Source organism: Sceloporus occidentalis, unplaced genomic scaffold, assembly GCF_023333645.1.
Source record: "Sceloporus occidentalis isolate IW3139 unplaced genomic scaffold, rSceOcc1.0.p SCAF_243, whole genome shotgun sequence".
NCBI classification, from domain to species: domain Eukaryota; kingdom Metazoa; phylum Chordata; class Lepidosauria; order Squamata; family Phrynosomatidae; genus Sceloporus; species Sceloporus occidentalis.
Window position 1 is genome coordinate 167,616 of NW_028317223.1, and position 14,066 is coordinate 181,681.

The 14,066-nt window shown below is 34.9% G+C and overlaps 1 protein-coding gene across 1 annotated transcript in view; it reads right to left on the bottom strand.

Moving 5' to 3' along the window:
- LOC149276246 (leucine zipper protein 2-like) overlaps positions 1-14,066 on the bottom strand; it is a 115,299-nt gene that overhangs the window by 42,757 nt on the left and 58,476 nt on the right. Inside the window, exons 8-9 of the mRNA XM_089503814.1 lie at positions 5,947-6,021; positions 4,949-5,098 (exon numbers count right to left, since the gene is read on the bottom strand). Of these exons, the coding sequence (XP_089359940.1) occupies positions 4,949-5,098; positions 5,947-6,021 (225 nt within the window). The remainder of the gene's footprint in view (positions 1-4,948; positions 5,099-5,946; positions 6,022-14,066) is intronic.

Genomic DNA, 14,066 nt, shown 5'->3' on the forward strand with positions numbered 1-14,066 from the left:
AACTTTAAGAATACCCTTAAAAAGAAAAATAGTTTTGTTTTTACAATTTCTTATATTATCATATAGTGATTTTATCTTAGTATGATACTATTAACATGATATTAGAAGAATAAAAATGGTTAAGCATAATGTGTTAAAAAAAAAAACCCCAAACAAATTATTTTTGTAGTTTTGTTCTAAATATAGTTTTTTTTTTAGGTAAGGCATGGGTTAAGAAAAGCATGGAATGTGATTTGTTAACAAAAAAGAGAAAAATATGCCTTGAACACACATCATTACCATATGCATTTGTGGTAGCTGTACATTATACAGATATTATTTTTATGAATCATTGCTAAATTCTCAATGCTGAAAATGCACGGTGTGATTTGTAAAAAGACAGACCAAACTTCTAAATATTTTAACACATTCACTAGGAAATTATCATGTGCAGAATATGTTGAAAAAGGAACGAATCTGGAAATACTCAAATACGCATTAATGTTTGTTGGGCATCAGATTGACATTTTCATTTCTTAGGATTTAGCAGAGTAAAAATTACTGAAGTACCTTAAATACATTAAAAATTACAACTTCTTAAATGAAAGAATAATGTGTGATGGCAAAGTGCCACTTATAAATTCTAATCTCTCCATGCATTAGCCAAGGGGAGAAAATGATAAAAATGTCACCCTATGCATATGCCCTTTTTCACCTCTCCACATTCAGTGGCATAATCCTGGGCTATGCCTATGGCAGTGCTACCAGCCACCTGCTCTCCGCTGCCATCCTTATTGCTGAGCCCCAGGATATGATGTCATATCCTACCGCTCATCTTTTTAGGAACCATGAGTAGAAAGGAACTATGGAGGCTGTGCCCACTTGGCATGTCCTCCATAGATTTAATGGGCCCTTTGGGGAGATCAGAAGCCTCCTTGAGTGTGCAGCGGCAGTGTGCACAGGGTTTGCCCCCAACCTGGACCTTTTATCCTATGCCTAACCAGCCTACGCTAGAATATGTCACTGTTTACAGCTCGTTCCATTTTCCTTTAAAAAAAGATGTCTTCCAGCCAACTAATTTTTTCAGTGACTGCTTTCCATTATATATTTTTAATTAAAAAAATCCTTACTTTTTAGTATATTAGGGAATTTATTGTTAAACTGATTATTTCTAAGCTAATAAAAAAGTATTCCACTCCATAGAATTAAAATTATTATTTATCATCCCAGATCACACTGGTTTAAAAAACTTGATGCATGTATTTTTTCTATAAGAAACACACATCTCAGAGCAATTTGTATTTTGTAATTTGTAGGACGCACACAAGGTGGCTGGTAGGAAGCCCACGCTTGAAGACAATTTATCATTTATCTCAGATGAATGTCTCACATGTTCCCAGTTGTCTCCAAACTTCTATTGTTGCTAGGAAACGCTTTGTGGAATTACTTCCTTTGAATAAATCATAATTAGTGGTGTGTTTTTTTCTGTTGTGTTTGTTTGTACTTTTTAAAATAATATTGAGCTATAATGAAGAAAAACAAACTTTTAGAATAAAACATTTGTTTAGGATTTCAGAAACAATACACCTGCAAACATTCCACCCCAAATACACTACAGCAAGGTCTCCATATATCAGATTTTAAAATTTGCACTGTTAAATGTAGTCTTAATTGATTTTACTGCCTCCTTAAATTTATTATTTCCCAACAATTCCTCCAAGTGTTGTTCAATGTTGACCCTTACCCACTTCTTGGCTTGAGGGACCATTGGGTCAACTACATGCGCAGACAATGAAGGAACAAGCCTCTGTACTCTCAAAGCATGGAACGTTCATGTAACAAAAGGATTGACATGCATATTATAATTTTTTTGGTAATTTTGGTAATTTTTGGTCTAAAGTCCTAAACCTGGCTTCAATTGTACTTGCTCCAAATATAGCACTTCTTTGATTTTTTAATCAAATAATGTGCATAAAAACAACAGGAATTGTGTTTGTGTAATACAGAAAGGCATTTACAAAAACAGTACATGAAAAATACATAATTTCATTTACAAAGAACCAAACACTGATCACAAAATCACATCAACGGTCATGGTTAACCCTATCCTTTAGCCAATAAACTATCCACACCTCTACAACAAAAGCACCCCTCATTGGCTATTGAGAATGTTTGGGGAATGTTAGCCTGTCTTAGCTGATTGGGACACTTACACCTAATAGATTTATTTGAGAAAAAAATAAATTCTATTAATAACTAGCCTTTTAAAATATTTTAATATAAAATAAGTTAAAAATAACTACCTCAGAGGTTTTTAGGGAATTCGCTACAACAATCGATGCTGAAGAAAAGGATACTGAAATGTTAAATTTTTATATGAAAATGTATTTTTAAGCTTTACCAGTGATACTTTGAAGTAGAAATATTTATGGGCAAAGCTCCAATTTATGTCCCCCACGCCATTGCTTATCAAAAGGGACGGTATCCAGGAGGATTACTCCACTGAGACCACCATCATTATGTAAAAAAAATACAGACTCAGAAATAAATTAATAAAATAAAATGTGTTTGCGAGCCCCAAGGAAAAGAACAAGCAGATAGTCAGTTCATACAAAGTACCTGGTCATAAATAATCCAAATTCCAAACTACAAATATAGCTAGAAAAAGCTTTGTGAAAATATTTCCATAATGTAACTTATGAGCAGGTTAGGAAGCACAGAAGCTTCTAGTACCTGCTAGGATTTACTAAAAATGCAGTACCCTGTAAAAGATTCTAACACATTTAACATCTCTTTTAACCCTAGTAATATGAAATGGACCATATATAATTATTGGTATAGGCAATAGTCAAAGATATGTAATCATTGTTCATAAATAAATGATTATTAAGATATATTAATATGTTTCAATGATAGGCTTCAAGGTTTCCTTGACCTTAAGATATGGAATGAAGGATTTGCTGAACAGGCGTTCTATAGATAGGATAGTAACTTGCTAATGCATGGTATAGTTGTAACTCTAAAAGGGCATTACAATATACGTACAGTGACTACCTAAAATAGGATTTCGACGTGTAAAGATCTTAGTGAGCATGTTTACCCAATTAGGTGAAGACCAATAGACTGACATCACTATCCAAGGCACATATAAGCTAGGCTTTTGTAAGACATGGAGAGGCATGGGAAGAGAGGTCGAGAGAAGATGTACTTGCCATCCACGGACTCTTCACGTCCCAACACTCCCTCCCTCCCTCCATCCTCAGGAATGCATAGGACAGATGTCATGAACTAAATTCCTCTCCAAGGTTTTGTAAGACTTGTTTCGTATTTTTGTTACCTACTTTTTATATTCGTCTATTTTTGTTTGTATTAAATGTTTCACCTTTGTTTGCATCTAAGTGACTCTGCCTATTTTTGACGCACATACATTTATATGTGTTCCAATTATTTGAAGTTTGTATTGGCCCGAATATATTTTATTACATACCCAAGGTACATTACTTTAATAAAATACTGTAGCTGAAAGTGGACTTTATAAAATGCTCATTTGTCTGGAGATTCAGTAATGCAGTATCTCACAAAAGTGAGTACACCCCTCACATTTTTGTAAATATTTTATATTTTTCATGTGACAACACTGAAGACATGACACTCTGCTACAATGTAAAGTAGGGGGTGTACAGCCTGTGTAACAGTGTAAATTTGCTGTTCCCTCACACAGCCATTAATGTCTAAACCTTGGCAACAAAAGTGAGTACACCCCTAAGTGGAAATGTCCAAATTGGGCCCAAAGTGTCAATATTTTGTATGACCACCATACACTTAGAGGTGTACTCATTTTTGTTGCCAAGGTTTAGACATTAATGACTGTGTGATGAGTTATTTTGAGGGGACAGCAGATTTACACTGTTCTACAGGCTGTACATTCACTACTTTACACTGTAGCAGAGTAATATGTCATCCACTGGTCGAGTTTTTATTAAACACTTAATAAGCAATAACAGAGGTGGGCAAAGATCTTCAAAATGGTGGAAAATTAATTTTTACTCCCCATGGGAACTACAAGAAAAGGGTTTCATGGCCAACTACATAATGTGTATGATAACGTTTACATCAAGTGATCTATTGTGTCATAATGTATGTAACCTCTCAGGACATCAGCTAGTAGATAGTGTAAGTTTCTGCACCTCTTCCCCGTGTATTTGTTTCTTGGTGATATCAATATAGCTTTTAGGAACACAATTTCACCAAAAGTAATTGAATGGGGAGTACGTTATATTAGCATGTCTTAAATAAAGATTGTTTAGTCAGAGTATCTAAACAATTAAAAAAAACTACTTTGGTGAAAACCACCTTTGTGTGCTACATTTGTATCAGAATGTACAATTGATGTATTTATAGTTCAATTGAGTCTTGGTACTGTTCAGATAGAAAGCCTGGAAAACTATTAAGACTGAGTTGACCATATGAAGAATAGAGTATGATTCTAACACAATAAAAAATGTTTCACAATTTAGCCCTTTCAATGCTAATATTTATTTAATTAAAAAGATAACTTAAATCCAGGCTACTCCTCCACTACATACACTATACTGATCTGTATGATACTTTAATTACACAAAATTTGTTAAATTATACATTTCTTTTCTGACAAATTGAACTTTTTTTTAATCAGCAAAGATCTTCCAATACTTTTATCTGCTTAGATCCACAGTCATTCTCAACTGAAAACACCGCTCACCATGCCGTGATTCTGAGTCATACTCACTAAATATCTTTCAGTGGTTAGTAGTCATTGTTGAGATTTTTGAGCAAATAAGCTTTTTTCTGATCAAAAGTCTTGCTTTCTTATTTTTTCCACTGTCATTTTTAGTGGCTGGAAAGCTTTCACTTTTTTCACTATTTTATAGAATCTTTTGTGGTGACTTACAAGTTAAAAATATAGATTTGTAAAAAATTATGAACGCACCTCTGTTGTTTGAAATGGCACTCTCGAAGCTAAAGATATCGTCCTCTCTCTGGGTTTTGATTGAATTTTATTCTTGGTGGGAGACTGATTGTGCAGGACAGAAGATAAGCAGACCTGTACCGTCTCCTTCAAGGCTTTCAGTTGTGACTCCTGTGAAAATATAAGAAGGCATATACTTAAGGGTAAGTTATTGACAACAGTGAGCAACTCAAGTTTTAATAAACTCTCCAGCTTTCTGAATTTCTCCCTACCTTCTCCACTGAACACTTCTGCTTCTGTGTCTTGCAGATCCGCTTATTCTCTAACATCATCTTCGTGTTCTTCTCTCTTCTGTCTTCCATCTTCTTTCTTTGTCCGCATCGACGCGGACATGACCTCCTGGTGAACTTCTACAAAATGGCGACATCTGATGACATCCTCCAATCAGGGAGAGGATGTCACTGCAAGCTCCACCAGTTTTGCAGAAGTTCACTGGTAGGTCATGCCAAAGAAAATGTGGACGAAGAAAGGAGATGAAAGAGAGAGAAGATCCTAGAGAAGAAGCGGAGCTGTCAGACAAGAATATTCATTCAGTCATAAGAATTTATAACATATTTGAAAATATTTACATACATATATTTTAGACTGGGTGCAAACTGGAAAAGACATCAGTTAGTATATTTAAACTCAGGCGACTACAAACTACACCATCTTCAGTCCCAGGCTGACCATTAGGCACACTAGGAAGATACCTGGGGGGCCCAGAGATCATAATTGACTGTTTACGCATCTGTGGGTCATGTGAAATATGATTATGTGACCCCATGCTACTAGAGAGGCACTAATGTCTCCACCGGCAGTGCAGCGACTCACTTGAAAGCTAAACAGGTATATTTTATTGGATATGTATGTGTGAGCTAAAACTAAGGGGACTTGCACACTACCTTCAATCTCTATAGTAACATTTATAATTTTTTTTTATGTAGTAATGAAAATATTTGAACACAAAACTATCTTACATTATCAAGGGAAGCCTTTTCCATCTCATCTTTTGCCACAGTCAGTTTTTGCTCCAGATCAGTTAGTATTTGTGCCTGTAAAACAAAATTGTACAAAGTTGGAGTCAAGTAACTGGCAGCAAGAGGAATACCTAGAGCATGTGAAGATTTATATTTTATATAATTAAAAATATAAAAAGTATTTTTTGATCCAAAAACAGAACACAGGACACCAAAAAGGACAAGGGGGACGACAGCACCCAATGAGTTTCTAGTGGCTGGTGGCTCTTCATCATAATGTTTTCACCTTAACTTTAGGAGAACTTGCAGTAAGGAGTTAGTGACAAGCACTATGAAAGTCAGGCTACAGAGAAGGTATACCATTATTAAAATTTGTTTTATATTTGTAGGAATTGGCAGCCTTTCTGTCTTTTTCAAGTAACGGGCAGCCAAATGTAGCCAACCATTTTGCAGACTGAATTATTATTTTATCTCACAAGCCGATTCTAACTCATAAACACATATGCCCATTTATAATGTACTATTTCATTAACAAATGATGAACTTACAGATGGTGACTATTTTTTTCCTCTAGTAAAGTCTCTAAAAATGATTTCTTCTCCCATAAGTAAACATTTAAAGCTTCATGTTTGAAAAACAAAGCAAACCATCTTCTATAGGGAATACACCTGCCTTGTGTTAATATATTAATTGTGTTTCAGTGTCTTGTATGCTTTAATGTAGCATATGTTTATCTCTCATAAGTGAATTCTACTGTAGCACACCACAGAAATGATTTTGATATGGAGAGAGCAAGAATATATATGATGTTATATGATGGAGTGCCTATAAGTTGCATGTTTGACATGCATCAGTGAAATAGATCAGTATAACAATATATATATATATATATATATATATTCAAGCACTATATTACATTTATTTATATAGCACCAGCAAGTTCTGTAGTGCTATTACAATAGGGGGCAGTGAATGTAAATAAGGCAATTTAAATATTATTAACTCCTTAATGACAAAGCCCGTACATGTATGGGCTCAAAATGCATTGTTTTCAATGGGTTTAGGGACCGACCATTGTCCTTAAGATGTTAAACATACCAGTATAAGGAGAAGAGGGCCCTGCTCCTGTAAGTTTTGAATATATTTGGAAGTTGAGGAAGAAGAGAGACCATAAGAGGTGAGCTGATTGTAATGAGGGTGATATGGAAAACTATCTTGTTCTTGTAAGTGGACATAGCAAATGTTTTTTTTGGGCATGCTGGTTGAGGGCATTAGGAAGGAAGGTTGAATGCTTCTCAAAATAGGTGGGTTTTTATTGAGCGCTTGAAATTGGAATAAGAGGGAGAAAGTCTGATGGAACATGGTAGTGATATCCAAAAAAAGTGGTACAGCACATATGAAATTGGGAATGCGGGAGTGGGAAGAGGTGATAATGGTAGAAGAGAGACGCAAGTATTGGAGGAATGAGGAGAATGGTTGGGAGTGTCCTTGCATACAAGGGCAGAGATGTAGGGAGGTGGAGAGTTGTTTAGGGTGCTATAGGTCAGGGCCAGAATTTAATTTTGAAGTCTATAGGGAGCCAATAGAGCAATTAGCACAGTGGGGCAGCAGATGAAGGGAAAGGGAAATTAGACTGGCAGCTCATGCAAAAGCTTTCATGAAATAAAACAAAATTATTTTCAGAAACCGATACATTCATATCAGTCAAGTGCACGGAATAAACACAAACATAGAAAAACTTGACACGTCTTATGAAATTAGAGGCTGTTAGGAAAGAATTGGCTTAATAAGTACTTTGTAGTCAAATTGCAATGTAAAAAGCCCATTTGTTAGTACTCTAAGCATTGTGACTATATTTTAAGGATTTGTTAACCAAAGTACCATGAAATATTTAAAGTAGAGGTTCTTGGTTCTTAAGCAAGTTGGAATGGTCTTGCTATTGGTGTGCAGTTTAGCAGAAATAAGTAAAAAACATATCTTTACTTAAGAATTGATTACTTCTTTCTAGTTGACACTTCCATCTAGGTATCATATGTGTACTGACATAATGATATAACACATGAAAGTGGTACCATAATTATCTGTTAATAAGATCTGTTTTGGAAGCATGGGATGGGAAAGAAACACAAAATATAAATGTTTCCTATTTTTTAAGACTGTAAAAGTTATTTAACTTTATGTATTAAAGGTGCTTTGCTATTTTGTTTGAGGAGTACAGCTGATTTAAAGCTGTGTCAGCCAGGATCTACATTGCAGATTATTCATCATTTATTTTTCTCTGCTCCAACATTGCCTTACATTATTGTGCTGTAAGTTTACATATTCACAGCCTTGTAAATAGGATCCAGAACCCTCTGGCATATTTTTCTATTATCTTTTCTATTAGCCTGCATTTGGATAATACACTGGAATCAGAGGCAATAACTTTTATATCTTCTATGATGACTTTTTCTTCATTTGATATTTGTTATTTATATTTGTATTGTGTATTTATTGTTATTTTGAAGAATGCACTCTTATTTGTTTAGTTTATTTATATTGATTATCTTTGAAATAATATATGTGTATATATAGTACATTTATGGCACCCCTCTACTGTCTATCATTGTAAAATATGTCTCAATGTTTTGGTAGAGAGTCAAATTTTAATGAGGATGTCTAAAAGTTTGGTTCCTTTTGACCATAAGGGGTAACTCTAGCATAATCAGAACCCTACAGTCAGGGCCGGCCGAAGACTTAACGCCGCCTGGGGCGAAGTTTAAAATGCCGCCCCCCGCCGAGGGGGGGCGGCATTATCTACCCGCCCCCCACCGGTACTTACCCTTAAACAGTCCTGCGGCGAGTCTCCCTGTGCTGCCACGGTGCCGGCTTGTAATGCTGAGCGCCGGAAATTCACGTCACTTCCGGCGCTCTGCATTACAAGCCGGCACAGAGACCGAACAGGGAAACTCGCCGCAGAGGAGAGAGAGAGGGGCGCCGAGCAGGTAAGCGAAAACCACTCGGTGCCCCTCTCTCTCTCCTCCGCTTCAAAAAAACAAAAACAAAAAACGCTTTGCCGCCCCTTCTGAAGTGCCGCCTGGGGCAATTGCCCCAGTCGGCTCCATTGTAGGGCCGGCCCTGCCTACAGTACATTCACTTATAATTAACACAAGAAGAGTTTCGTTAAGGCTGGAAAAGTTTGAAAGTCACCATATCGATATTACAACCAACTGGACATTTCTACTGGGCGGATTATTCTTTTGGATTCTAAAATGATCAGACTGCTTTTCAAACTTTTCTCCTGAAAATGTTTTCACGGCTCATGGTGGCAATATTTTCTTGTATTTTTTTCCTGGTGAGATAGCAGCTATTTCAGTAATACTGGCGCATATTGTGATTAATGACCCTTTACTTATGCTGTTCCGAGTGTTCCGAGAGTTTAACCATGGCAATAGATGCAGATGAAATATTTTCTTACTACATTGTTGTCTTCTTTTATATCATATGAAAGGAGATGTCATTTTAAAGAGCCTGTAAAGTTTCACATTCTTCTATTGGCTGTTCAGGCAATTGTGTTGATGCACAATAAAGTTTTACGTTTCTGCATACTATAAAATATATATACTTAATATAATATAAAAAAAAAATTTTCAATATACTTGAAAGTATAATTTTGATTTTGGTTATATATTCGTGCAATTAAAAAAAATTGAATAAAATTATGGTGAATTATGAAAAATCACTAAAATGTCTGAAGAACTGTGTCCACGCTGGTTCTATTATTTTGTGGGTAATAAACATTAGCTATATTTTTTTTATTTGGAGTATCAACCAAGGTATTAAAAACATAGATTTTAATATATAATATAAAAAAATGGAACACATTCAAAACAATTTTGATTCATAGAGATAATTCAAGAAGAAAAGAAGATACATTTATGCAATACAGGGAATTAAAAATAAGTTAAAGGTGAAAGAGCCTAAAAGGAAAGAAGACTTTAGCTCTGTTTATGCTAATTGGGCCCACAGTAGTTTGGGGCACTACTAAGACTCTGATCCAATTACCAGAACTGTTATATTATAAGCGGCAATATTAAGTAAAATTAATAGTTGCCTAATCATGAACTCATGGTCTGGCCTCCCCAGATGACATGTTCTCAACTCCCAGGAAAAGAAAGGGACAAAAACAAGTTTATACTATATTATAACACTTTAGTGGAACTGCAAGAAACAAAATTACAAACGCAAACATATAAAAAGCATCAAAACCGGTTAAAGCACCCAGTAATAACACAGGACTTCATACAGAAATTATACCGAAGATGTAAGGGTTTCCAGAACCAGTCCTTCAATTTTCTCCACCATTACCAGATACACACTCGCTTTTACACTATACACCGACACACACACTGAAACTCATATTGAAACCTAATCTTTAGAGACATCACACACTGTGTGCAAGCTGACATGAAACTACGTCCATGGTCATGTAACACTGCCGTTGTTACAAGTGTGACTGTGTGTGGTATACCAGCTGCACCAACCTTAGAGCACGCCTGCCTCTTGTCAAGCGTACTGGATTTGTTTTACACATAAAGGCAAAAACACACAGAGAGATAGAGATAGAGAGAAAGAAAAAGAGAGAGAGAGAGAGTAAGCTGCACGTACCCCATGGTAAATAAATAAATAATAAAATAAAAATGCACTGTCTACTAAGATTATTCTTAATTTACAAAGCAATAAAAGTGTGTGTTGTGTTAGCTTATCACAACAGTCAGCTCCCTAGTACATTTTTTTAATAAGCATTACTGACAGAGAGCATGTGTGTAGTTTTAATAACAGCAAAACCAAGTGGCACAGCTCTTTTTTTTGTTACATTACCTCTGGGGCAAATGAAGGACAATAGAACTAGGATATTGGACCAGATGATTATCATTTTTAATCTAAAATCGTAATGAAGCATTGTGAAATGTATGCAAATGGATTTCTTTGTAGCTATTCTGACTTATCATTTATAAAGGATGCCATGCTTAAGGGTCTACAGTGAATGTTTTATTAGTTTTCCAAATAATATTTCTTTTTTATCTGTAAAAAAAAAAAAGAAAGAAAAGAACATTTTGCATTGTCTTGAAACAACAAAAAGTTATTCCAGTTCCAAATTCCAACATACAAGTTGCTTGTTCTGTTGAATTATGTTCAAACTGTTGTTTGACTCTAGTAAGTCCAGGGACATGATATAATGCAAAGTCATTATACATTTTACAAGAACTCATGAGCAGGATTTTGCTTTAAACATCCTCAGACAGGGTTTCCAGAAAAAAACTTATCTTTTGACTTCAGAAGCTGAAAAGTTTGGCCTTTTCCACAGTTTTTTTCCTACAAGTTAGCAGAACAATGAAACCAATGGAGTTGAGCGAGGCATAGGTACTCCTCACCAGCATAGGTTAATAACTTGTCATTGATAATCTACTTTGTTGCGCAACATCTTTGAGTATTCCAATTGCCCAACTATACAAACACATGCATGGATATTGGGTGCACATGATCAAGAATTTTTTGGGGAAATTTTTTTTAAAAAAATTAAAAAGTAGAAGAATTGGAAGAATCAGCTTAAATTATAGGTTGAGTATAAATAGTTAAAGAAATGAATTTTATTTACATGGGTCCACATTGGTAGAAGACTAGGTAAAAAAAACTTCTTTTGGCTTCAGAGATGGTACTCTGATACAATGGGAGAGTTATTACCAGCCAATCAGAGACCATAGTTCAAACCTGCATTTTAAAAGCAGTTTACATTTTTTTTTTTAATTATTTAACGCCATTATCACAAAGTCTATTGTTCTAGAGAATCGCTAATCTCTGAAACTGAAAAAATCAGGACATTCTATAAATCCACAACTTGGGCTCAGTCCTACCTGTTACTTGTTGAAGATTTTTTTTTATACCGCATGCTAAATAATGGAGTTTTGGGTTTACTATCCAATGAACATTCATCTGGTTTAACAGCTCTGTAGGATGAACTTAATGTATGCAATGGAAAGCTTTACAATATAAAGATCCACAGCAAGACCACCGTGTTGTAGAAAGTAGATGGTATATAAAGTATACCTTAATGACATCATCATGACTTTTACACTATAAAAATCCAAGTGCTTAATGGTTAATGAGTAATAATTATGATAATCCTATTATATCCAATATTCATTATATGTCTGGGCTATGGATTGATTTTATTCATAATTCATACATTACAAACCGAGGATACTAATAACATTGAAATGTTATAGAGACGGGCATATAAAGAAAGACTGGTATTCTTATTTGTGTGTGATAGTTGAAAAAACTTTATCTTTTAGTTCCAAGGCAACTTTATATCATCATACCAACTGATAAATTCCTACACATTGAAAAGAAAAAACATGCACAAGTTTTGGCAGTAAAAAGAAAATTATAAGCATTTTTTGTGTTAATTGTAGATGTTAAAATTTCAACTGAAATCCAGATTACCCTCTGTTCTACAGTAGTGATGAAGCTATTCAGTGATTTGCAACAAAGATCAGCATTACAGGATATCAGATAACAAAAGGAGTCTCTTTAGTTATATAACAAACCATAATTGAAACTTTTATTTTGGTTACAGTCCCAAAATCTCACATATTTCTGTGATTTACAATGATGCTATGTAGATACATTTCAGTCTTTAAATGCAATCGGTGTCATTGGTATTTTAGTTATGTTGATATTATCTTAAATCACAGTTCTAGAGTTATTGGTAAAGCAAAAAGAAGATTAAATCCCTAATCCTAAGAATATTGTGCAGACTTTGTAAAAGCAAGACAGACTATTTTGGACTATACAATTCATGCACTCTGAAAACCATTTGAAATTATGCATTTATGTTAGATTGTCCCAGGTGACATATCTTCAAATGACCAAAAGCAAATAGTACAAGGTAGACATAGGCCATATGAAACAGATACAGGTTTTACCAGATCAAATTCTTATGAGAATATGTTCACATTCAGGGTGCCACTCAGATGTCCCAGTATTATAAATAATACTAAGGTCCATCTACTTTAACAGACATGCATTAACATTCTAACAGTTTAAATACCATATTTACTGAGATATGACACTCCCCAGACATTGTAAAGGACCCCCCTTATCTCTTATTATAGGAGAGAGTCTCATGCCCAGACTCTTGTTACATGCCTCCCTTCATCCCCTTTGAATATTTACTGAATATATTGTTCATGGTCTTCAGCTATAACTACTCATATTTCATTTTTTTCAACTATTTTCAACTCACAAAGTGACAACCTCAAACCAAATGGAGTTGACACTTTTGTGCACTGCTTTTTTATGAGTTTTAGTTAAAGATATGATAGTTTTTACTATCTAGTTCTTCTCAAGTGTTTCTGGTGGAAAACAGCAATAAGAACACATTACTTTGTCATTCTGTTCAGGCTTTTCTCCTATACGTATTTGACATCCATCCATACTACAGTTTCAAAGCTACCTAAGAACCCAACAAAGCATATAGTAAACAGCTATTTAGAAGAAGCATGACCCAAACCAATACTGTTCCATAGGTACAGGCTAACTTCCCCTTGGATTTTAATTCCCTAGACAATAGTCATGGAAATTAATTTATGTAGACTACAAATGCTAGATAGTCCAATGGATACTGATGAAAATTATAATTTGCGTACCAATGACAGAATATTGCTACTGGAAATCTCTTTCTGGTTTACTTACATGGTGGGAAACAGGTCCTTATTATTTCATCTTAAATTAAATGTTCTAATTTTGTGGTGCGTTCAAACAGCTTTTCCAAAGGCCTCTATTGTAGAGTTGCAAACAGACTAGAAACACAACTTATGTGTATGAGGTGCAACCAGCCATCTGAACTTTCCCTGCCAAGTCAAATTACATCTCCCCTTTTGCTAAGCTACTGATGATTCATTCAAGCAGCCTTTATAAGCTTGGCGAAAAAGAAGGGCTAGAACGTCAGGACAGGAATATGATTCGATATTGAACGTTAGGTCACTTTAGGAGAGTGCACAAGGTTTCTTCTAAGATAAAGTAGTCACTTTAAACAAACAAAAAAAAAGCCAAAAGGATCACGCTAATGAAAAAGT